The sequence below is a fragment of the Diabrotica virgifera genome, chromosome 2 (assembly GCF_917563875.1).
Source record: "Diabrotica virgifera virgifera chromosome 2, PGI_DIABVI_V3a".
NCBI lineage: Eukaryota > Metazoa > Arthropoda > Insecta > Coleoptera > Chrysomelidae > Diabrotica > Diabrotica virgifera.
In genome coordinates this window covers 128,039,885-128,067,257 of record NC_065444.1, presented here as the reverse complement: position 1 = coordinate 128,067,257, position 27,373 = coordinate 128,039,885, and the positions used below count along the sequence as shown (strand labels likewise).

Genomic DNA, 27,373 nt, shown 5'->3' with positions numbered 1-27,373 from the left:
TAGAGAATTTAATCTAGAAACATATTTGTGCTTCGTCGACTACTCGAAAGCGTTAGATAATGTAAAGTGGCATAAAATGTGGGGAATACTGAGAGACATGGGTACCCCGAACATCTAATATACCTGCTGAAACAACTGTATATCAACAACACAGCAAACGTAAGAGTCAACAACACATACTCCGATAATTTTAAACTAAAAGCCGGTGTTCGTCAAGGATGTATTATCTCTCCCACATTATTCAATATATATAGCGAACACATCATGCGCATTGTATTCCACGGATGGCTAGGAGGAATATCAGTCGGAGGCCGAAAAATCAGCAATCTCCGCTATGCTGACGACACTTTAGTACTAGCATCATCAACAAATGAACTTGAATACATCATGTATAGACTAGATACTATTAGTCGTGAATATGGACTTAAAATTAATGTACAGAAGACCAAGATAATGATAATCGATCGAATTAGAAATAACCAGCCGGAAATACGAAACGTAGCGGGGTTTGAAGTGGTAAGCCGTTTCAATTACTTAGGTTCTGTTATCACAAACAATGGTGGATGCGAAGAAGAAATACGCCGACGCCTTACAATAGCCAGATCAGTAACGGTCAAACTCACTAAAATATGGAAAGATACGGCCATAACCAGGAACACGAAACTGCGCCTGGTACGGACGCTTATCTTTCCTATCGCTACCTATGCTTCAGAAACTTGGACCATTAAAAAGTCCGACTCACGACGTATAATGGCCTTTGAAATGTGGGTATATCGTAGAATGATGCGCATACCCTGGACAGCACATCGCACAAATATCTCAATATTATCAGAACTCGACATCAACACTAGGTTTACCACCATCATCAACCAAAATATATTGAGGTACTTTGGACACATTACCAGACGAAGAGAAGGCATGGACAGGTTGGTGGTTGAAGGCAAGGTAGAGGGTAAAAGAACTCGAGGAAGATCGCCACTCCGATGGTCAGACCAAATAAAATGCGCCACCGGTTACTCTCTGTCTGAGGCAGCACACCGCGCCCAGGAGAGAGAAGAATGGATAGCAACCATTTGTCAAATACCATAACGTCACCACATCCTTACGAAGGATAAAGGATAGAGGAGGAGGAGGATAATGTATGTAATTACTCTCAGCAGTTTTTAGCAAAAAAGAACAACCAAAATAAATTTTATTATGTATTTATAAAAATTTCTCGAATATTTAGCCTCGCAGTGATATAATACCACAAAGAATTTAAATGGGGCACTAATATATTGTATCGCCCCATTTATTATGTAATATTCCGTTTGCGAATATGAGTAGTATTAAATAATGCCATTAGGATGTAAATCGTAGGAAGACGTATTAAAATAAGAGTATTTAAACAGTACTAACGCCGATTCGTCTACTCTAATTATTCTGCTGAATTATTAGGTACTGTAAGGAGTACTGTAAAGAGTTGTAACGCCATTGAAGATGATGAAGAGATTTAGCTCCGTATGGGCAGGAGGGCAGGGCATGTGATAAAGGCCCGATGTGAGAAGGTCTGTAGGACGGCATAGGAAAAGGTGGAAATATGTAGTCTGAGATGATCTGGAGAAAATGGGAGTAAGATAATGAGAAATAGGGGCACAGGACCAACAAACATGAAGAGTTTTAACGCCATTGATGATGAAGAAGAGGTTTGGCTCTGTTTGTACGGATTGGCAAAACATACTGACTGCTTGACCTTTTCGTTGGCTAGGGGCACTTCTACTAGTAAGCTATAGTTTTCATAGAGTTTTTTTTTTTAGAATAATCATCCGCGAAATCATGCAATGAGACGTCACGCACCATTGCTACACGATTTTATTATCAAAAACGAAGAAAAAAAGTCTTTTTTTTAGATAACGAGATCTTTGATACCATAGACAAGTAATTTTTATACTGGTAAAGATTCTTGCTAAAACACGTTTAAATCGACAGAAACCTCTTCATATTCATTATCTTTCATCCAGAAATTTAAGGTATTTTTGACTTCTGCTAATCTATGGTACGTATATTACATATAGTTTTATAATGCTGTTTGCTACTATTATTTGCAATTTTTAGCAAAAAAGAACAACCAAAATAAATTTTACTGTTTTTAAAAATTTCTCGAATATTTTTTTAGCCTCGCCCTGATATACCTACCACAAAGAACTTAGCACTAATGTACTGTATCGCCCTATTTTACTGAAACGAGTATTAATAATGTCATTAGGATGTAAATTGAGAATACGAATTAAAATAAGAGTGTTTAAACAGTACTAACGCCCATTCGTCTACTCTAATTATTCTACTGAATTATTAGGTACTAAAATTGATAAATAATCGTATTTTAATGTACTAGGTACATTCTAATTTCCTTTCCTAATATCTATTTTATTCAAATTGTGTAGAAGCTGTGATTTGTTCGACGCTGAAGAGAATAAATAAGTATACAGTTGTTTCCTCTTATTAATTACAATTAAAATTCGAATTAATTATTCATTTGAACGCCGCGGGAGGAAGTGGAGAAGTGTGGGTGGATTTTCGAGTGATCGTCATCCATCGACGCATATGCACGGCAAAACAGTACATTCTTAATGACGCTAGCGGTGTACTCGTAGCAGGACCCAATCTAAGCAAGGAATTTTATTATTAATATCCTTTGTTACATTTCTTAGAAAAATTATTAGTAGGTACGGCATAGATATATATTTAGTTCTATTTTAAATTTAAGTAGAAAGTAATAATATAATGCATACAACACTGAATCCTGTTTGACTAGTATACGCCAATACAGGTACTTAGCATGGAAAGCATTTTGATAATTTGGCATCGCAAAATATATTAAAAATGCGGTCAAACACGAAACCAATCTTCTTCTTTATGTACCATGTCCTTTCAGAACGTTGGTTACCATCATAGCTATCTTGATTTTATTCACTGACCCTCTAAATAGCATGCTTATGGTGTATTCCACGAATATACGACTGTTTTGGATTATCGCGACAACACTATTTTAGTGTGCAACATAAGAAGTACGAAAGTATTTTGCTCTAATAATTACTCAAATAAACAACAATATAATTTGCAATTTACTTTCGTTCTTCATATTTTGCACAGCGTTGTCGCGATAATCCAAGAGGGTCGTATATTCGTGGAATGGGGTATATATCAATACCATACCAAAATCGCAGGTTCTTCAACGATGAACGTTGGAGAATCTCGGCAAGGGCGCAATGAAATTGGTCCGGTTGCAATGAAATTCGTCCGGCTGAGTTAAACCTTCGGGTCAGGTAAATAATTATTCATTTGATGACCATGAAACTCGTCCGCCTATTCTTAACATATTGTAATGAAATTCGCCCGAAATAATAAAAAATAGTATAAATTAGGACAAATTTCATGAAATAATAGGTCTGGATCCCGCATATGCAAAAAAAGTTGATTAATAGCAAGCTGAAAATTTGTTAATAGCTTAAGGGTGTCTAGTCCGACAAAGTTTGATATATGGGAACACTGGAACAGGGGAAGTTTTAATTGTGGAACAGGTTAAAAATTTGGAACGGTCAGACCACGAAAACGGCACATGTATTTTGTCCGACAGAACAGACTTAAACTCTCCGAACAGAGATTAAACTCTCATGCAAAAATCAGACTGCTATTTATCACCAAATGGGCGTTTTAATGAGTGGAACATGTAGAATATGTCAAATGACAAGAATTATGATAGGTGATAAATAGCAGCTTGATTTTTGCATGAGAGTTTAATCTCTGTTCGGAGAGTTTAAGTCTGTTCTGTCGGACAAAATAAATGTGCCGTTTTCGTGGTCTGACCTCTCCAAATTTTTAACCTGTTCCACAATTAAAACTGCCCCTGTTACAGTGTTTCCATATATCAAAGTTTATCCGACTAGACACCCTTAAGTTATTAACAAATTTTCAGCTTGCTATTAATCAACTTTTTTTTCATACGCGGGATCCAGACCTATAAGTAGTACACACATTATAAAAAATATGAACATTTTATTGTACACACATAATATGTTATAAACATAGTAATATTATGCATTTCTCTTACGAAAATTCGGCATTTTATTCACTTCAATTTACCTGTATACTACCCCCATCAAAACAAGGATAGTTCAAAACAACAAATTAATACTTAGAAGTAATTTGAGACAACTAGCGCCATCAGTGGCGTAGTGTAGTGGGGGCAGAAGGGGCGGCCCGCCCCGGGTGGCACTTTTTCCGGGGCGCAAAATGTAACAATAAATGATAAAAATATTTTGTAAATATTTGAACCATTTTATATTTTTATCGTAACTACAAATTCGGACCGACTGAAGAGAGCACGGATTTTTTCATTACTTATTTTGTGACGAATTCGGGGAATTCCTTTTCTTTGAATGATATTTTGTAGCGACTGACAACAACGTCTATACTGACTTGTGGAAATTCCCCAAAACAATGATCGAGAATGACTTCTATTACATACATCGGCAATTATTTTACTACCTTATACAGGTCTATACGTTGTTTAGTGGCAAAAGCTTAAAAAGGGTTCAAGACACGCGGTGGAGTGCATAATGTGACCATGCAATGTGGGCATAATGAGTGCATAATGACATCATTACAAAGACATTCTCGTCACTTTGGAAAAACTGGCAGAGGCAAGTGAAAGCTTAAACACTAGGACAGATGCAGGTGCTTTACTAGTTTCGATGCAGTCATTATCCTTTCCTTGTTTTTTGGGACCTGTGGCAACCGGTGCTACATGAAGTGAATAAGGGGACTTGACATAAGATTGTGCACTCAGAAAGTAAATGCTTTGCAGATGATATTGACAGAGAAAAGAGAGGAATGTTCAAATGGCGCTGTAGGTTATGCAAAACATTTGTGTGAAGAACTTGGAATTTTCACAAAACCTCGGAGGCGCATAACAAGAAAGCATACTTTTGATGACTGAACTAGAGATGCTTGTCTTGTGAAAATCAGTTGAGACGAAAGATGTTTTCTTCGTTAGATAGAGTTATTGTAAAAATTCGTGAGCGTTTTCAACAGCTACAGAATATAACGGATAAGTTTGCTTATGTAACGCCGGCTATATTATTAGATCCAGGCAACACTGAATGTAATCTAGACTACGCATCTGATGAAATTGACGAGCAGGATTTCAAGCTGGAAAGACTTCGACTGCGGACTTTCGTTGCTGCTACAGGTAACGGAAATAAATTGATTAGTGCAGACTCACTTAAATTATTTAAATTTATTGTTAATTCCAAGCTTAAAGATACTCAGCAAAATATTTTAATACTGTTCCGAATATTTTTCATAGTTGCTATAAGCAATGCCAGCTGTGAGAGAAGTTTTTCAAAATTGAAATCGATTAAAAATTATTTAAGATCTAACTAATTATTTAAGCCTCTAAGACTAACTAATTTGGTTATTTTGTTTATTGAGCAAGAGGTGTATGATGCGATAGACATTGACGGTGCAATAAAAGACTTTGACGGACAACAAGACTAACAAGAGGGCGGCAAAACTGTCTTCCGCCCCGGGCAGCCGACACTCACGCTACGCCACTGAGCGCCATGCATATTAACAATGAAGATTACAAACAAAGAACAATGAAGATTAATTTTACCTGGCCAAAGTAAACAATAAAATTTAAACAAAACCTCGGTTTATCTAATGATTTTTTAATGCATTCATCTCTATGACATGATAATATATTATATCATAAATACCGATATTAATAGATATTTGGTTAAAATGAACAAAATTAAAATCGGACGCATTTCATGGTGGCATCGGACGAATTTCATGGTTACTTTTGAGGGCTAAAATAAATCCGGACCAATTTCATGGTGTCATAAAATGAACCGGACGAATTTCATTACGCCGCTCGGCAAACGTGCGATATTCAACCGAAAAATGGCGTTATACAGGGTGTCCCGAAAAGATTGGTCATAAATTATACCACACATTCTGGGGTCAAAAATAAATCGATTGAACCTAACTTACCTTGGTATAAATATGCTCATAAAAAAAGTTACAGCCTTTTGAAGTTACAAAATGAAAATCGATTTTTTTCAATATATCGAAAACTGTTAGAGATTTTTTGTTGAAAATGGACATGTATCATTGTTATCACAGGAACATCTTAAAACAAAATTATGGTGAAATTTGTCCACCCCATAAAAATTTTATGGGGGTTTTGTTCCCTTAAACCCCCCCAAACTTTAGTGTACGTTCCAATTGGTTCATTATTGTGGCCCCATTAGTTAAACACAACATTTTTAAAACTTTTTTGCCTCTTAGTATTTTGTCGATAAGCCAGTTTTTATTGAGATGCCGCTTCTTTTTTAATATGTTTACATAAAAATTTTAAGGTGCTTTTGTTCCTTTAAACCCCCCAAATGTTTGTGTACGTTCTTATTAAACTATTATTGTGGTACCATTAGTTAAACACAGTATTTTTAAAACTTTTTTGTCCCTTAGTATTTTTTTAATAAGTCACCTTTTATCGAGATGTGGCTTCTTTTTCAAAATATACCTAAAAATGTAAATTATAATAATAAATGTTCAGATTATTAACAGGTCGCTACAATGGTACTTAACCATATACAAATATGTGGTGGATTCGACAAATATTTAAAATATCTCGATAAACACTGGGTTATCGAAAAAGTACTAAAAGGCTAAAAAGTTTTAAAAATATTGTGTTTAACTAATGGTGCCACAATAATAATTTAATTGGAACGTACACAAAAGTTTGGGGGGGTTTAAGGGAACAAAACCCCATAAATTTTTATGGGGTGCACAAATTTCACTTTAATTTTTTTTTAAGATGTTGCTACCATAAGAGTGCCACATGTCCGTTTTCACTAAAAAATCTCTAAGAGTTTTCGATATATGAAAAAAAATCGATTTTCATTTTATAACTTCAAAGGGCTATAACTTTTTTTGTGTGCACTATTGTATATAGGTAAGTGAGGTTTAATCAACCTAGTTTTGACCCCAGAATCTGTGGTATAATTTATGACCAATCTTTTCGGGACACCCTGTATATTTAGCCCAGTAAATGAACGGGAAATTCGGCGATACCGTGTAATTTTCAGGGGCAACTCCGAATTGCATGAAAATTTGGATTTAGGTTCTACATACTTAGCCTCCACTTCAAAGTTGAAATTGTGCCGTTGGTTCCTTTTACTTGGGGGTGACAGTTCTCGGGGGTGAAAAAACATACGTTCAAGATAAGACCGGAAATGGATAAATTGACTGATTTTAAGCAACTTTTGTTCTATAGAGTTTTTTACGTAAGTCAGTACTTTTCAGTTGCCATTGCCATTGAAAATGTTGATTTTTCGACAAAAAAACTACGTTTTCAGACGGTTTTTCGCAAGTAACTCAAAAAGTAAATATTTTATCGAAAAAAATATTCTTAGCAAAAGTGTAGCTTATAAAAAACCCAAAAAGAAGGTGTATCAGTAAAGGCTATCAATCAAACAAAAACAAAGTTGTAGCTCATGAAAAATACGTTCTTATTCGTCTAATCCCAAATCGAATATTTCAAGGTGAAATCACCGAAAAATTAAGTACTTTTCGGGAAAAACCCATTTAAACTTTTTTAAAGTGTTTATAAAAAGCTTTGATTTAATTGTTAACAAAAGTTTTAGCATTAAAAATAAGCGTTACGCTCAAAATAATGTTGGCCCTCTTTTTTTTGTAAAAAATCATGGAAATCTCGCCGTGTTTAGCTCCCCTAATAAAACTAATCGCTACCGCTTTACAAACAATTTACTTACCTATCTATTTTTTATATGATATGTCAGTCTCACCGGTTTAAAGTGTTTATTTTTGAAAGGGTTATAATTACGAAAGCTTGAATTGGTCACTAATCAAGAGTGTATGCAAATTTTGAACAGCCATATCTTAACCAATTTTTGTCTTACGGAGAAACAAAATGAAACTACCATATTAATAATAGCAAAAAATAAATTTTTTTACATTTTAAGATTTTTCTTATCCCTAATACTTTTTAAGTTATTTCGAAAAAATGAAATTTTTCAAAAATTTTTAGAAATTTTTTTTTACTATAAAATCAAATGTTTCCAAAAATAAGCACTTCAAAGCAATCAAACTTACAGATCATATAAACAATACACATACAGTTAAAATAGATGGTAAAGCCAAACGATTAATTTCATTTAGGGTGCTAAATAGAGGGAGGTTTTCATGATTTTTTTTTTACCAAAAAAAAGGGGCCAACTTTTTTTCAGTGTAACTCGTTTATTTTTGATGCTGTAAACTTTTGTAAAAAACAAATAATAAGCTTTTTTTCGATACTTTAAAAATGTTAATAAGGTTTTCTCGAAAAACGCTTCTTCCTTCGGTGATTTCGCGTTTAATTATTCGATTTGGAATTAGACGAATAAGAACGTATTTTTCATGAGCTACAACTTTCTTCTACTCAATTTGTAGACTTCATTGGTACACTGTTTTTTCGTTTTTTTATAGGCTACACTTCTGCTAAAAATATTTTTTTCGATAATGTATTTACTTTTTGAGTTATTTGGGAAAAACGGTCTGAAAACGTAGTTTTTTTGTCGAAAAATCAACATTTTAAATCGCGAATAATTCGAAAAGTATTGACTTACGTAAAAAACTTTATAGAACAAAAGGTGCTTAAAATAAGTCAATTTATCCATTTCCGGCCTGATTTTAATTAATCACGCGTTTTTCACCCCCCGAGAAGGGGTAAATATCACCCCCCAAGTAAAAGCAACCAACGGCACAAATTCATCTTTGAAGTGAAGGATAAGTAGAACCTAAATCCAAATGTTCATGCAATTCCGAGTTGCCCCTGGAAATTACACTCCAAAACGGTCATTTATTGGGCTAATTGTTATGCTCTCTATTTTCTCTCTGTTAAGAGATTGATCAGCATCTTCTTAATTCGATTAATTAATTAATTATTTTAGTTACTACTCATGGAAACAAAACCAAAATTTAACAAAAATTTCCAAAAAAATTTATTCTCAGGGCTTATTGATTTTAAAACATTACCTTTGGTTTGTGGCTTGTAGTATTTCTCGTTGCTCACTTCATCCAGGACAAAACAAGGAAAATAAATGTACTCAAAAATCATGTAAATTCTACAAATATTATTTATTTATATGCTATACCATAAACATGCGATTCCCAATATATGATAAAACTCAATTTTGTTGTAAAATTTCTTATCTAATAAATTAATCTTTAATTCTACTATCTCCTTTTTTTCAACAAATTTTCCTTTAAAAGATTCGGTAGACTGTTCTCATTATTATAAAAATAAAACAAATTTTTAATTTTCACCTTCTTGAATAGATTACTTATATCTTCTATGAATTTATGAATGAATGAATTATGCTGTAAAATTGTTAAATTAAAACAAATATGGTATGTAATATAAAACAACTATCTCCTTTTTACAAAAAATAATCTGACTAACCTTTTTATCTTCTATACTTCTTATCATGGATTGTGTTGTCCTCGTTTACCCCACAAGTGCTTCTTCGGATGCTGCGACGCTCCTTCTCTTCCAACTGCTTCACCAACAAAGAGCACTCGCTCGAAATCTCTCCTCAATTTAGTCTCTGACTCAATACAAATAATATCAATCTTTATACTTCCAAGATTTTTCTCAGCTGGATATCTTTTGCAAAATTGATAAAAACCGGCTACTCGTTCCAGACAGACACTGGAATCTATTCGGACACGAGGAGATTTTACTTCTCGACTCGATCACGATTTCGTTTCAACAGAAATCTGCTTATACGGCCACCAACTTAACCACTTCACACAGAATCACTTCTTTCTGAACTCGACTGCTCTCTTCAGATCTTAATTGCACAGTAAAACTTTTCCCTTCATCAAACACAAGCATTCTCTCTACACATTACATCCCTACTTTCCTTTCTTAAAAACAATTAGTGTTGTACAAAATTTCCCGTCTTGTCAAATTCCAGGAGATACCAAAATTAATTTGTGTCTTACATGCTAGAAAAAACCCCATATTCAAAAACTAAACAATTTTGCTTATCACCGTCTTTACTTTCTAGGAAGCATTTAAAAATGTTCTATTGTTCACGTCAAACGCAAATACATCCACTTTCTAAAACCGATCGTAATTTAGTTCTATTGTTCCTGAATTGTTAAGTCCGTTCGTAGAATCTTAATCACTAATGTTTTTCACTTTCCACAAAACACTGCTTACGACTAAAAATATATATATTATTTACAAATTTTGGCCATATACAGGGCGATAAAAAGTTACGATCTTGTTGTCTGGGATATAAAATGAATTCGCTAAATTTTCCATATAAAAATTATATAACAATATGTATCTATTTTTTCCATTCCATTCTTTCCTTCAAAACCTCAAGAGCATGATGGCAAGACATTTGCTCCATTTCTTCTGCGTCGGTCTCTTGAAATTACTCCAACGTATGAAGGCTTCGGCAAATTGATTTATGACTTGTATTACCCTAGCCTGCAGAAGGATCGTCAGATATTTTTGGAACGGACATGCCAGCGGTGTGCATTTTAGGTATTTTTGTACAAATAAAAAAGCTAAAGCGTATGTGAATTCTTATCACAAACAACTCAATCTAATCAATCATAATCTAGAGATGCACAAAGTTCGCCCTTCCCGCATCCTCACGCGACGATTGAACGGTAGATCGAGAGAGAATAAAACCGATTTTGATCTTCAACAAAGCACTGTGCCAACAACTACTGATTAGGGCCTCCATTTACGGACTACGGACTGCAAAGTGTAATCGAGACCCAACTGCACGAGTGCGGTCGTGTTGCGGTTGGACTCGATTGAAACCCGACTGCACCCAGCTGTCCGGTTGAAGTCGTGTGCGACTGCAATACGACCGCACCTATTCAATCAGTTGCAATATGGATTCGGATGAAGAGAGACTACTTCTCATTTTGTTATTACATAGACGAATGCGTAGAAAACGTCATAGAACGTGGGTGCACGCTATATTGCAATATCCGTCACAAACTTCTCACAGACAGCAGTTCAAGCAGAACTTTTAACAATAATTATATCGCTGTATGTTTCACATTTAATTTCATTTATAAACAAATCAATACGCCTTTGGGTTCCCGTTCGCCAAGCCTGTCTATTCTGCCAGTCTTCTTCAGATAGATTTCTTGCTGACATTGCTTTTGAGATTCCTTGGATCCATGTTGTTGGTGGTCGTCCTCGTTTTCTTTTCTCTGGTGGTACCCATTCTAATATCTTTTTGGGTAGTCTTTCTTCCCCCATACGTCTAACATGTCCGTACCATATTAGTTGTTGTTTTTCGATGTCTTCTATAATTGGTCTTTGTACTTTCATTTGTTTTCTGATGTCCTCATTTTTCACATGTTCTAATCTAAACTTTCCCGCTGCTCTCCTCCAAAAATCCATTTCAACTGCCAATAGGTTACCTTTAAGTTTTTGTAATAACTGCCACACTTCTGAGCCGTAAACGATTACTGGTTTTAATATGGTATTATATATTCGTTTTTTCGTTTCCGGTCTTATATTCTTTTGCCATAATACTGAATTCAACGCACCTATAACTTGTTTTCCTTTGGTTATTCTGTCTTTTATGGCTTCATCACTTCTTCCTGTCTTTGTCAGTTTTACCCCCAAATATGTACATTGGTCACATTTCTTAATAGTTTCATCTTCTAAGTCGAGGTCATCTGCAGTATTTTCTCCTCCTACGCAAAGATATTGTGTTTTTTGGACATTTACTTCGAGGCCCCATTTTTTGTACTCTTCCATTAGTTTTCTAGCCATATACTCCAGGTCTTCTTTGTCTTGGGCAATAACTACCTGGTCATCTGCATAGTGCAACGTATATAACGTCTCATCCCCAATAGATAGCCCCATCCCTTTACACTTCTTCTTCCAGTGCCTGAGTGCTTCATCGATATATATGTTGAACAGTATGGGAGATAAACAACAACCTTGCTTCAGTCCTTTTGTTACCTGAAAACCATTAGACACCTCTTTTCCTATTTTAACTTTTGCTATTGTGTTTTTATAAAGCTCTTTAATAGCATCGATTAGTGTAACGCTGATACTGGTTTTCTCCAATACTTTCCACAACTTCGCAACAGGCACGGTGTCATATGCTTTTGTTAAATCGACTAAAAGTAAATGCACTTCTCGAGATCTCAGTGTTCTTTTCTCAAGTATTTGGGATAAGCAGAAAATACTATCTATTGTGGATCGTCCTGCTCTGAATCCGTTTTGTTCTTCTGATTCAAAAGGGCGGTATTCTTCGCATATCCGTTCTTTTATAATTCTTCCATATAATCTGCTAAGCGTACTCGTAACAGTTATACCCCGATAGTTATTGCAATCTTCCTTATTTCCTTTTTTATGGATAGATGTAATCCATCCTTCTTTCCAACTTTGTGGCACTGGTTCTCCATGCAAGTGCCTATTGAAAACTTCTGTTAGAATCTCGAATAGTTTGTTGGTTCCATTTTTTATTAACTCTGCATATATCCCCTCTGGACCAGGAGCACGTCCATTTTTCAGCAGTGAGACAGCTTTTTTAGTGTCTTCTATGTTGATTGTTAATGGCTCCCCTTGAATCAGGACTTCATGTTGTTCTATGTTTTTGTATTCCGGTCTTTCTTCTACTAACAGTGTTTTATAGTGTTTTTCCCATTTTTCAGGTTCTATGGAGTGTATGGCTATTTGTTCTGTTTTGTTGGATCTAATGTTTTTTATAAACCTCCAGGATTCTCTTGATTTGCGGCCGCCGATGTACGTATCTAATTCCTGACATTTTCTTTCCCAGCTTTGATTTTTTGACTCTCTTATCGTTGATTTAAATTTATTTACCATTTCTCTATATTCTCTTTTATGTTCTTGATCTTTTGTTCCCAGCCATCTGTGATATAATTTTTGCTTTTGTTCTTTCATTTCCTGTAGTTCACCATTCCACCAATTATTTGTCTTTCTGGGTTTATTTTCTCTTATACCTAAGGCTTCTTTGGCGGCTTGATGTATTCCTTTTTTTATTATTCTATGTAGCTCTTCTGTTGTTTTATGTTTGAATTCCTGTGGTAGTTGTTGCTCTAATCTTTTTTATACAATTCTCTAGTACTATCGTTGTCTAAACTTCTTAGATTGTACTGCAGTTGTTCAACTTCTACTGAGTGATTTTCGTTTATGTTTTGATTTTGTTGGTGTTTACAATTTCCGCTTAGAGGTAGTATGATTTTGGCTTTTACTAAGTAGTGGTCACTTCCACATTCGGCTCCTTGAAACGCTCTTACGTCATGCACTTTTATTTTAGATTTTTGTTTCATTATTAGGTAATCAATTACTGATCTCAAGTTTCTTGTAGGCTATGTCCATGTATATGTATGTATTGCCTTATGTTACTAGGATAGTACTAAAGGTAAGAAATTAGACCTAGGTTGTCTGTCCGTCTGTCTGTCTGACCGCGAATATAACTCCTCCGTCACTATACCAGGTAGAATGACAAATCAGGTGTCAAATGAAAGCTTATAATAGTGAGAAATTTGACATAGGCTGTCTGTCCGTCTGTCCGTCCGACTGCGAGTATAACTCATCCGTCACTGTACCAGGTAGAATGACAAATGAAGTGTCAACTGAAAGTTTATAATCCAAGGATAGTAGTAAAGGTGAGAAATTAGACCTAGGTTGTCTGTCCGTCTGTCTGTCTGTCCGCGAATATAACTCCTCCGTCACTATACCAGGTCGGACGGATAGGCGGACAAACAGCCTATGTCAAACTTCTCATCTTTAGTACCATCCTTGGATTATAAGCTTTCATTTGACACCTCATTTGTCATTCTACCTGGTACAGTGACGAAGGAATCATATATGCAGTCGGACAGACAAACGGACAGACAGCCTAGGTTAAATTTCTCACCTTTAGTACCATCCTTGGATAAGCTTTCATTTGACACCTCATTTGTCATTCTACCTGGTATAATGACGGAGGAGTTGAGTTTGCAAACAGACAGACAAGACAGACGAACGGACAGACGGACGTCGACAATTCAATGTTTTCACATTTTTTTAAAATTGGTGAAAACAACAACATAATAAACTTTACTTAATTGGTGTTTCAAAACTACTTACTTTTAACACTTTAGGTACAAATATTACAAGGTTTCTAGCAAGTTAAACGTCACAATGATTTAAAATAATCAAGTAAAAACCTATATATACATAACATATTAGAATATACCTAAAATACACAAAAATGATACATTTCACACACAAATATAATATCACAAAAAATTGTAACGTGATAGTATGAAAAAATAGAGGATACGGCAACGGTGTTACATGTGACGGTCGGATCGGGCCGGATTCAATGCCAATATCTACACAGACATATTAGGGTGCTTTAATATCCAAGATGTCCCGCTTTTTACTGCCGGCAGCACAGCGAAACTCAACCGCAAGCCAACTGCATTTTTGCATTTGGACCGCATGAGCGGTCCGTGTATTGCGAAATGGTAATTGTGTATTAAAACTGCAGATCGCCCAACGGCGACCGCTTGATGATGCTTGTTGTGACTGCACTTTGCAGTCCGTATATGGAGGCCCTTTTGGTGTTGAAGAAAGTCTTGCTAATCCATGGTCCGAGGCTACTGTATATTAAATAATGTTCATTGATTAGTGTAGTATAAAAAAGGTTTTCGCATTTATTTTATTTATTTTTATGTCAGTAAAAAACAACCTGCAATCTGGCAACCAAAAGTTTGTTGCCTGGCAATTTGTTTTATGGTTATTTTATGTTTTTTGTGTCTATTCCAATTTTTTCAGCTAACATTTTTGTCCACTTAGATACGGTGTTGATTCCAAGTGGACAGTTTTTGAACCAAGATCCATCCTTTCAGTTGGGGTGAATGGTAGGAAAAGTCTGTCTGATAAAATCTTTGGTCCCCTTTTTTTCATTAATTTTAAAATAATCCAACTGGCCATATATTTTTGTTTGATGAATTTCTTACCAGCCATTTGCTCCTTGCCAAACTTTTCGAACCGAATTGATTTGTTTTCGAAAAAAATCTGTTGTATTCAATTCGGCCCGTAAATTCTCCCAAACATCAAATTCCTTCTGGAAAAAGTGAATCTTGCAGTTTATGGCCTCATTGCCTCTAGATCAAGTTCAAATGAGCAAAGGTGAAAAAACTTTTTTTGCGCTCCATCGGGAGTTTCCTCGTCGTACCTTTGGATGATTTTTAATAGTTCTTCGATTGATAATGCTTTTGAACTGAGTTTTCTTTTTTTTGAACACTTTAAAGCTGCTTCCGCTTGGTATCTCTGGTTAATCTTGCATATTTGAAAGATATATCTGTGAAAGGGTCGATTTTTATGCCGTACTCCGTAAAATATTTTTCTTGTAGCATTTTTGCTGTAGTATTCCACATTGACTTTACAGACGACTCTTTATAGTCTTCACCATTGCCTTTTTTCATGTTATAAGGCATAATCCTCGAGAATTTTTGCTAGTTCCGTTATGGTAGTACATCTTTCAAGCGTAAAATTTCTCACCCGTAGGAACTCCGAAAATTGGGTCCAAATAGAGCTTCTGGACCTCTGCATGTTCAATGGGACATTTTCCGAAACCAATTTTTTGATTTTTTCACCTGACTGGCATCCCAATCTTAATTTTTCGTCTGGATTCATTATATCTGTCCAAAATTTATTATACCTCAATGACGTTTGTCAAACTGACAACAATCGAATTTCCAGACACCTTCTTCCCTAGGGAGTAAAAGTACTTTTCCTTCCTAGGGAGGAAAAGTGAAAGTGACGTCATGGTATGTTATTGATGAAATAACTTAAAGGGAGCGTTCAAGTATTACGTAACGCGATTTTTGAAGATTTTTGACCCCCCTCCCCCCTACGTAACGCACTCTAATGGGTGTTTAACTAATGCGTAACGCAATTTTTGAAGATTTTTGCCCCCTCCATCTCCCCACCTTGCGTTACTTGACGCCCTATTCAATATTCTATTTTCTATTACATAAGTATCTACTCATTTTAACTTTTATTTATAGAACACCCTGTATTTTGCAAAATGGAAAAAACCGTAAATTCTTATTTTGATTTAACAATGTTTACATTAATAATTTGACTTATATTTGACAGTTGACAGTTCTGCTGTACCTACTTGTTAGTTTTAGTTTTATACTAAATTGTGTTAGTTAGTTACATAAATAAACTTTCCTCCCATAGTAAATAGAGTATGTATATTTCTTCCCTAATGTACGTCCCACCTTGACTTTACAGTATACGGAACATAGGCAATGCAGTTCTTATGAGAGTTTTAGCACCGTGATGCCGATTTTATCAAAAAGAATTTGTAATCGAACATTAGAGAGATTAAATTAAAACTGTTTTAGAGAGACAATCCACAATTTTAGGATTCATATGCGTAATAACTATAGTATATCAAATAAACTAAAAACGCATATGAATCCTAAAATTGTAGATTGCCGTTCTAAAGCAGTTTTGATAAAATCGGCATCACGGCGCTAAAACTCTCGTAAGAACTGCAGTGCCTATGTTCCGTATACTGTAAAGTCAAGGTGGGACGGACTATAGATAAAAAGTAGCACTTTCCTCCCTTGTTATACAAATAGCTATTACGATGATCAGAACCGAAGATATCGTCAAAAAACGAAATAATACGTTTCGATTTATTTTTTAAGGTTATATTCAGGTCTAATGGTCTAAAAATTTTTTGATCTTTTTTGGGATGTATTTTAAGGAAAATAAGGCATATAATGATTTTAAAATTCAATTAGGAGTCAAAACGGCTAAAGAAAATACCGAAAAATAATTTTTTGTTATTTTGACCATGATGCCCCACAAATCTAAAAAAAATCGTGGAGATAATTTGACATCCCAATAAATAATATATTTTTTTGGCATTTTGTTCGGCATAATTTTTAAAGATTTCAAAAGCAAAAAAATTTCGCGGCAAAAATTTTGGGAAAAGATATAGGCAATGTAGGCGTAGGCAATAATAAATCCTACAAAACGAAAGAAAAAAGAAGTTTCTACGATGATCTTAACCGGTTAAATTCTTTCTGGGCGCATATTCAGAATTTAAGTGCATTAAGCATACCTATAGATATATTCTGGAAAATATCAACTAGGTACTATAAATGTCTGATGACATTTCTTTTGTACGAAACCACACAAACAATTTTTTGTTATGGTTTTGGTTCATACAATTATAAAATTTAGGATGATAGGATAGGAAAGTAAAGAACAGAATAAATTGAATGTTTGAATATTTTTAATATATCACACAAAGAGCGTTATTATTTATTACATACATCAATTTTTATGTACAGTTTTTGAAAATGTCACAATATTTTAATTATTTCTATGTCGAATTGCATCTTGCGTACAAAACTGATTCAGGAAAAAAACCGCCGTTTATTAAGTAACAAACAAAATAATAAATTAAAAACATTTTAACAAGAATAGGTACTGCATAGTATAAACATGGTGACAATGTGGCTCAACATGTAGTTTTAATTTCAATTAGAATATAGAAAATTTTGGTATTAAGTACTAAGTAGTGACTTGTTGCACAACCTACTATGAAGTTGTTTCGAATCGAACAAAATATTATTTTGTTCTATTTTATAGTTTAAATACATCACCATTACTGGTACAATACCAGTACCATATCAAGATGAGACTGGTGAATGCCCTTGTATTCTCAATATTTCTATACGGAGCAGAGACTTGGAATCTTCGCGCATGCGAGCGCCAAAAAATTGATGCCTTTGAGATGTGGTGCTGGAGAAGAATGCTACGCATACCTTGGATAGCTCATAGGACAAACGTTTCCATTCTAAACCAACTCAATATTAAAAAAAAGGCTGTTCACAATATGTCTGCAATGAATTCTGCAATTCTTTGGTCACGTCGTTCGCAGAGGTGACGACAGTTTAGAGAGATTAACTGTTTCTGGAAACGTTCCGGGGAGAAGATCAAGAGGACGATCACCAACTAGATGGTCTGACCAAATAAAACATTCAGCTGGAAACTCATTCTGCGAAGCTCGTAGAGCTGCTGAAAATAGAGACCAATGGAGAAACATTGTTAGTAATATTGGAAGAAATCACGATCCTCAGTAATGAGGAAACGACAAGAGAGAGAGAGAGAGAGAGAGAGAGAGAGAGAGAGAGAGAGATTACTGGTAATATATTTAAACACTTCAGCGTCATGGTCCTTAGTGTCGTTTCCACTGGTTTAGTTTCTTGACCATATCTCTCTCTAGTGCCGACTCCACTAATGAAGGTTGGCTATAGCCATTGCAAATAAGTTGCTTTTCTTAAAAGCGTCCGTGTGTTTAACCCGGTCCAGACGCGAATGTTTTTCAGCCACGATATTTGTCATCTACCAGAATTCCTTTTTCCTTCGATTTTACTTTTCATAATAATCAGCTGTAATAACTCGTACTTATCATTTCTGTATGTATGTGTAAGTATGATCCCCAAATATGCTACTTTTCTCCTTTTAATGGTGGTGAAAAGTTCTCTGTCTCTTCCCATTCTGTGAAACACCATTATGTTTGTAATATGATCGATCTATAGTATTTTTAAAATTCTCCTAAAAAGCCACATCTCAACAGCTTCCAGTTTTCTCATTAAATCAACATTAAGCTTTGGCACCATAAGAAGAGTAGAGTGGATATAACATTTTACCATCCTACTTGACGATTTGATTTCCTGTAAAAGCTCATTTTTCGATTAAAAAAAAATTAAAAAAATTTATTCCGAAGTATAAAGTAAGAAAGGAGAAAAGGAGCAAAATATGAAGGTAGAAAATTCATTGAGCTGAAAAAGTATATTATTATAGACGCTAATCTACAATGGATATTTTACGTTGAAACTAAAGCAGTTTGAATATTAATCCAGAATATGTATTTAAAAACGATACCAAAACCTTGTATATTTTTATAGAATGAATATTTTTTATTTACTCTTTATAAGTACATAATACGTAAAGTCCAAGTAATGAAGCTTAAAATAGGACAAAGCCTCGAAATATTTACAGAATAGATCGATTTGCTTGATTTGAGAATAAGTATTGGATAGTCCAAAGATCAAAATCTATACGATGCCAAAAGGCGCTTTTACCATGGGGGTGGTTCCACCTCATGTCGGGGGTGGAAATTTTGTATTATATTTTGACCGCAAAAGTTGGTAAAGACATTCATTCTAAGCAAAAAACGTTGTATACATTTTTTTGATAAAATTAATAGTTTTCGATTTATTCGCTATAGAAAGTGTTAGTTTTATATCAAAAAATCAATGTTTTTAATCAGTTTTCTGCAAATATCTCAAAAAGTTTTCGTTTTATTAAACCAACTGTGCTAAACAAATATGTACCTTGTGAAAAACTCAACAAAACCGTTTTTTTTTAATTTTCTTTAAGACCAATAGTAATCAAGCTATACTTTATCGTAGTATCATTGTAGTATTGTAGTAAATATTGTGGTATCAAAGTCAAAAGACGAGAAAACTATTCATTTTTAGAGTAGAAAATGTTAAACTAATAATTTGAACTATAAAAAAATATCTATCTCCAGAAATAAAAAAAAGTCTCTAGCTCAAAATTTAAGTGGTTTATAATGAAAAGAATGTCAGTCGTCAGTCCCTATTTTTTCAGCGAAGAAGTGATCGGAAGCAAACCCCTAATCACCATACTAATTAAATATATTCATTGACCTTATTTGGTCTTCTTTATTTATGTATTATTAATAGGTTCTAGAAGTTTAGCCGGCTTCGAATAATTAGTTTAAAAAAGATGAAGTCAAAAGCGAATAACGAATTTTTAGAGTTTGGTAAAAAAATTCGTTTTCTACAGAATAGAAATATTAGCATCAGAGATACGAAAAAATGTTTAATTATGAAATTGTAGCTTATTTAATTCCCAAGAAATTGTTTTGCAAAATTTTTTTCTACGGTAAAAATTGAGTGAGCTATTGACCATTAAAATTGGTAATAACATGCAAAAACCACCTTTACCAACCCTTTCAAAGTCACCATTTTTTACGACTGAGTACTTTAAGAGGATTTAGTATTAATATCCTTATAGACCTTGTAAAAACATATAAAATTATTTTTCAACAAACTTTCTAAGATAAAAATTAAGAAGGTCACGGTTAAAAAAATCAATATATTTTTTTGAAAAAAAAAAGGAGAAATCCAATTGGAAGCATAATAATGTAAGTTGGCGGTGTTTTTAATCATTGGCCTTATTCATTCTTCTTTATTTATGTACGGTTAATATATTCTAGAAGTTTGACTAGCTTATTCTACATTCACACTCAAGATGCAGTAGAAGTAAACAAACGGAGACACGTTAACTGTTACAAGGGGCACTCCTGAATCATGATTTAAAATGTGTATACATTGTAAATCACATATAATGATTTACAAATTTTATACATTGTAAATCATGATTCAGGAGTGCTGCTTGTGTAACAGTTAACGTGTCTCGGTTTATTTACTTCTACTGCATCTTGATTATAAATGTAGAATATAATGATTAACTTTTAAAAAAATTGGAGTTAAAAGCGAATAACGACTTTTTGTATTTTGGTAAAAAATGCCATTTTCTTCAGAATAGAAAGATTAGCATCAAATATACGAAAAAATGTTTTAATATGAAACTGTAGGTTATTTAAATCCTAAGAACTTGGTTTCAAAATATTTTTTCTACGGCAAAAATTGAGTGAATGGTAAATGAGTATATATCGAAAAACATTGATTTTTTCGATATAAAACTATCACTTTCGATAGCGAATAAATCGAAAAGTATCAATTTTATCAAAAAAATGTATAGAACAGTTTTTGCTTAGAATGAATGTTTTTATTAACTTTTGTAGTCAAAATATAATAAACCACCCATGGCAACCATCCATGGTAAAAGCGCCTTTCGGCATCATATAGATGTTGATTCTTGGACTATCCACTATCTATTCTCAAATTTTCAAGCAAATCGATCCATTCTGTAAAAATTGCGAGGTGAACAGCTTCGGTTCCTGGACTAGTAAACATTTTTCTTTTCGTACATTAAATAAATGAAAATATTTATAAGAAATTATTTTTAGATAATATCATGTTAAACTTTTTTTTCAAAAAACTTTTTTTTAATCAATTTGAAATTATATAACTAATAAAGAAAACTAGATATTGAGCACTTTTACATAGTCTAAAAATTTGACAATAAATATACTTTTGTACAAAATATTGAATTGAATTAACAATTGGTCGGCTTTTTATGAACCAAAGTTTATTTACAATATTTGCAGTCTATCAATATCTGAACCGGAATTTTTCATCAAAACCCAATAGGCGAGGGCGGATATGTTTTGAGGTGGATGTGAGGTGTGGCATTTATATTTTTGCAGATAAAATTAAGTGACAACTCCAGTAATTATAATTGACTTATGATCCTTCTCAAATATGCCCGGAACATTAATAAAAAAATTAAAATATTTAAAAATTTCGAAAAACATCGATGTTTTTTCAATTTTCATTGCTTATAACTTTAAAACGATTCATTTTGAAACAAAGTCGTAGGGAAATAAAATAAAGATAATTGAATTTTGTATGACACACGACTAGTTTAAAATGTTTTAAGTTATTACCCTTTCTGCAAAATAGCAATAAATTCACAATAAGGGGTCAAAATAAGCTTGTTTTTATTCAATGTTTTTCAACCACTTTGGTTGTACTTAGAACCTTCGTAATTCGCTTAGAAAATTCTTACAACATACTTAATCCGTCCACCAAATTTCATTAAAATCGATGTAATAGATTTTGCATAACAATTTTGCAATCTAAATTTTTTTAAAAAAGTTAATATTTTTTAAAAACTTTCTGAACAAAAAATAGACCATTTAGAAGTTTGCTAATTTTTTTCATATCAAGAGGCGCTCTACCTATCTAATACACCTTACAGAATTAAAATCGGCTTATTTAAGCGGCCTCAGCACTGTTTTAAAGTTATAAACAATTTTTTGGCTTATAAACAAATATAGTGAGGACGTTTGAGTTGGAATAAATTTATTTTCTCGAGAACGGGCGACTCTGGAAATAAATCCCGAAACAGGTCGATTTTTATATTTAAATTATAATTTTTTGGCATATATATCATACTAGTAACATCATCCATCTGGGTGTGATGGCGTAATCGATGATTTTTTAAATGAGAATAGGGGTCGTGTCTAGCTTATTCGAAAGGTTGTTCAATTCTCTATTCATTAGTATAGACATTAACATAATTATTTATACAGGGTGCCCAAAAATTTCTTTTTTAAATTATTTGAGACAAAAAGAAAGTATATAATTTATTTAATTCGAAATACATTTTACTGTTGTCTTAAAACAAAAAAAATGTTTATTTGATAAATAACTGAAAACGAATTTATTCCAACTCAAACGTCCTCACTGTATTTGTTTATAAACCAAAAAATTGTTTATAACTTTAAAACAGTGCTGAGGCCGCTTAAATAATCCAATTTTAGTTCTGTAAAGTGCATTAGATAGGTAGAGCGCCTTTTTATATTGTAAAAAATTATCAAACTTCTAAATCGTCTACTTTTTGTTCACAAAGTTTTTAAAAATTTTTAACTTTTTTACAAAAATTTTGATTGCAAAATTATTATGCAAAATCTATTAAGTCGATTTTAATGAAATTTGGTGTACGATTTAAGTACGTTGTAAAAATTTTCTAAGCGAATTATGAAGGTTCTAAGTGCAACCAAAGTGGTTGAAAAACATTGAATAAGAATAGGCTTATTCTGCCCACTTATTTTATACTTATTGCTATTTTGCAGAAAGGTTAATAATTTAAGACATTTTTAACCGGACGAACATGATACAAAATTCAAGTATCTTTATTTTACTTCCCTACGACTTATTTCCAAAATGAATCGTTTTAAAGTTATAAGCAAAGAAAGTAGAAAAAAATCGGTGTTTTTCGAAATTTTTATATATTTTAAATTTTTTATTAATGTTACGGGCATATTTGAGAAGGAGCATTCAATTATTACTATTGAAGCTGTCACCTAACTTTATCTGCAAAAATCCGAATGCCACCTCGCATATTCAAAAATAGACGTTTTTCACAGATCCGCCCTGGTCAACAAAGAATTTTTTCGGTATTTTATGATTTTGGAATTTTATGATTTAATTAGTTGTAGATTTGTGATGCATACATTGATTTATTCATTAGATAAACTATATTAGAGTTAAAAGGGGGCTAACTATATATTAAAATATCGAATATTTTTTCTTCTTTATGTATTCTGTCAATTGCTGAAGGTATGTCTTCATTACGATAAAATGATCCCTATATTGAGCATGTGTAAATGTGTATTCATGCCTATCTAATCTCGTAATTTTTTTAGCCAGTAGTATTTTCTGCATCGTGGGTCTCATTTTTCTTCAGTATCTCCCTATTCAGTAGTTGTGTCCTAGATAATTAAGTTTAGATTCCAAGAATTCTTCTTCCTGTAGTGCCTATTCGTTTCGGATGTTGGCACCAATCATGGCAATCTGTACTCTCTACACTGCAGCTCTCAAAAAATTTGTGATTGTGCTGAACCACTTAGGTACGTAGATTTTTCAGGCACATTTTTGCTTCCACTTTTGTCTGTAAGATTAGTTGCCGCAATCCACATCTTTCGCTGTTCCTCATGATGTGACCGAGGTATTCAATTTTGGTTGTTTTTATTGTGGTCTTATTCTTTTTTTTTGTATCCTTAACAAGACGTCCTGATTAGAAACGTGGTTAGTATAATATATAATCAGTATTCGACTTTAAAGCCACATTTTGAAAGCCTCAATTTTCTTGTAGGTAGCGTCTGTGATAGTTTACGAGTCTATAGCTACGACTATAGCGTCTTTACTATAGAGAAGAAGAGTCTACTTCTCTCTGGTAAAATACTGAGGCGCTGGTCACGAAAGTAGCGTCACGAAATAGCTGGAAGAGTTCATCTACGCGACGAGGGGAGCCCGTCATGCACCATGTGAACCACCGGTTTTATGTACTTTCGAATTTACAAAAAAATTGTTAAGATAAATAAATAAAGAAATAAATAAATTAACTTTGATGAATGTAAAAAAATAATAAAATAAAAAAATAATAAATAAATAATGAATTTAGTTTATTCAATCTTAAAATATTATTTAAAATTTAAAAATACACAAAATATAGTATGAAGCTTCGCATTAGTCTACACCGCTTGCTGTACCCCTTTTTATATTTTCAGCGACTTTTGGAAAATTTTATTCTGAATACATATATTGAATGGAAAGAAGAAAATACAAATACTATTACAATTTTGTGTTTATCGGTTGGTCAAAAGAATAAAATATGTCCCGTTGGCAAATATTTTGTTATTAATATTCTAGATGTTAATAATATAATGTATATTAATAAAGTCACAATTAATTCATTTTAACATTTCTCCACATATTTTGGCGGATTTGGCAACTTTTTCTTCCTTTACGTTACCAATAACTTGCTACTTCTGCTGGTATTATTATCTTAACGCTATTTATTTTTGTAGGCTGTTCATTTGTGACTCTTCCCGTCTGTCCTCAAATAGTAATTCAGTTTCTGATATTTGAAAATTAACAGCTTGGTTAACGTCGTTTTGGAAATATTGTAGAAATAATTATTTTCATTGCTTCTGTAAGTTGTTTCTACTGATTATAAACATTAATGCAATCATTCTGTTTTAATTACTGTTCCAGTATTTGACATAATACGTTATTTATCCAGTATTTATCGAACGTTTTTAGATTCTGGTGAATAAATATTTATTCCAATAAAAATAAACATTTTGATTTATTTTTAATTTTTTTACGTAAATATTCATGGTATGTTGTACCCAATAAAAAATATGATTTATAATTACCACACGTATAATCACGTACACCTCTGTTTTTAACTAGTGTATACTATAATTTATCAGTTTAAAAACTTGGATAGTATCGAAAAATAGGTACTAAGACTATTCCTCAATGGTATGAAGTTCCTATACCAACATTTTTTAGAAAAACATATTGTTCAAATTGTGCCACATGATGTACGCAGTTAATGGAGAAGACAGAAGTTAAATAAAAATTAGATTTTTAATTTTGTGTTTTTTTTTATCTTATAATTTTTATATTTTTTCTATCTTATAAAAAATTCATAGCTAGATCCGAAAAATAATATTTTTCAAATCGGTAATTAATTTCGACGATATAAATCAATAAAATTGATTTATATTAAAGAAGTTTTGATGAAAAATTCTGGCAAATTTTCGCGTTTCGTCTCACTCATACATACATAAATACTTTTAACGTGAAGATTGCACATATAATTAAACTTTTTTATATACAAATCGTCACTTGTATTATAAAATTACCTTTAGACAAACTACATCTATTTACAATACATTACAATGTTCGTTTTTGTACTTAATTTTTATACATTATAAACTGATCACAAAATCGCTGGATAAGAAACTTTTCAGAATTATTGTTCAAAGTGAAACTACCCGTACTATTGAGTTGTTAATTCACAAAAATTAAATCTTAAATTTAACAAACCAATTTTGTATTTTTTTTTATTATAAAGAGTTCAAAGGTATCCACAGCGAATAAACTTCTAAAACAAAGACATTATGCATCTGCCTCATTGACAAAATTTATGAAGATACTAATAATTGGATATTTTGTATACTTACTTATATCCAAGTAAAACATATGGAAAAATATGCAGAAAGATGGGAACATATTTTTCTGATTCATGAAAATTGAAAATGATTTTCATGATTCATGTAAAATTGTAATTAACAAATTTTTGGATATGGTGTTGTCATGTGTTAGACGACATTTTTTCTATAGCCTTATGTGTATGTCTGACCATTTTCCTGGAAACATCCTATTTTCACTAATAATTATTAGCAATTCTTAGAATTGTTATATTATTAATTAAATAGTTTTATATACGGAATATAATGGTAAATTTGACCCAACTGAATTTTAAATAAACCGGCCCTAAGTAAAAAAACCTTCGAAATAAATTTAAAAAATATTTACAAGACTCCAAAAACATAAATACAAAATACTTTCGTCCTATTTTTTCTATTTCGCTTGTCGTTTACTAAATCATTTTATTGCTTTTTTTCTAATTATTAATTAATGCTGAAAAATTACTTATAGCTATATGTGTTTTTACAAAATATACATTAAAATTAAATACAAATTTACAGAGAAATTTTGACCAGTTTACAATGATCACCTTTAAAATTCATGTTTTATTTTTATCTTTACCTTAGATTCTATATCTACATAATTTTATAAATTAATTCCTCGTAAAGGCTTCTGATGTTCCTTATCACGTGTATTCTGATCTCCAACTTGTCTGTAACAAAAGAAAAATAAAAATTGTATATTTTTTGAAAAACTTCAAATAATTCTAATTACTATTTGAAATAATACGTTCTTTAAATGTTTTGTAACTAATACGAAATTTGGTAAAAAATAAGGAAAGACAGCTTTAGATTAAATTCGATTCGGAGCCACCAGCATCGGCTGACCAAGGTTTCTGCTTTTCAGCGTCTTCAAAGCCGCCTGTGATATATCCCAAAGTGAACTGAATCCAGCTGTCGAACAATGCATAATAATAAAATATTAAATGCATACTGAGGCGTTAGCGACATCTATCTAGAGTTAGAAAATTATCTATAGGTGGGAGTTCAGACTCCTCGGTAACTATCTGTTGCCTGAGCTTTTTACAAATTTATAAAAACACAGGCCTATAAATAGCGGACATGGGAGAATTACCAGAGAACGGCAGTTCTCGCCAGTGGCGCACACACACCCCCCTACACGCGACACTATATATACACGAAATTTTCGATTTTCTAAATATGACTGAATTGAAAATTGGGCCAACTCCCATCTTAAACTTCAGGAAAAGACTCACCTATTCATATGTCAACCATCCATTTTGGTCCAAGGGTGTGGATTTTACGGCCCTCCCTATTTAGAGTCTGTGTTTCGTTCTCGTCCCCAAAACTCCCAAAAACTTTGAAAATTTAAGTCCGACCTTTGCAGGTTCTAAGAGTACTAATCATTACCTTTCCGACGCATGTCTAATTTTGAAAATCGGTTATACCGTTTAAAAGTTACCGAGCTCAGAATTATGACTCAATTTCTATTTAAAAAAGGGAAAATGTTTGTGGATATGTTTTTTTTTCTGTGTTTTAAG

At 32.9% G+C, this 27,373-nt stretch overlaps 1 protein-coding gene across 2 annotated transcripts in view; it reads right to left on the bottom strand.

The window, feature by feature from the left end:
• Window positions 1–17,354: 17,354 nt before the first annotated feature.
• The window catches only part of LOC114327335 (GATA-binding factor C), a 361,986-nt gene continuing 351,967 nt past the window's right edge, over window positions 17,355–27,373 (bottom strand). For both annotated transcript variants that reach the window (XM_028275923.2, XM_028275924.2), the window contains exon 7: window positions 17,355–26,524. In XM_028275923.2, the coding sequence (XP_028131724.1) occupies window positions 26,498–26,524 (27 nt within the window). In that variant the 3' untranslated portion in view covers window positions 17,355–26,497. The remainder of the gene's footprint in view (window positions 26,525–27,373) is intronic.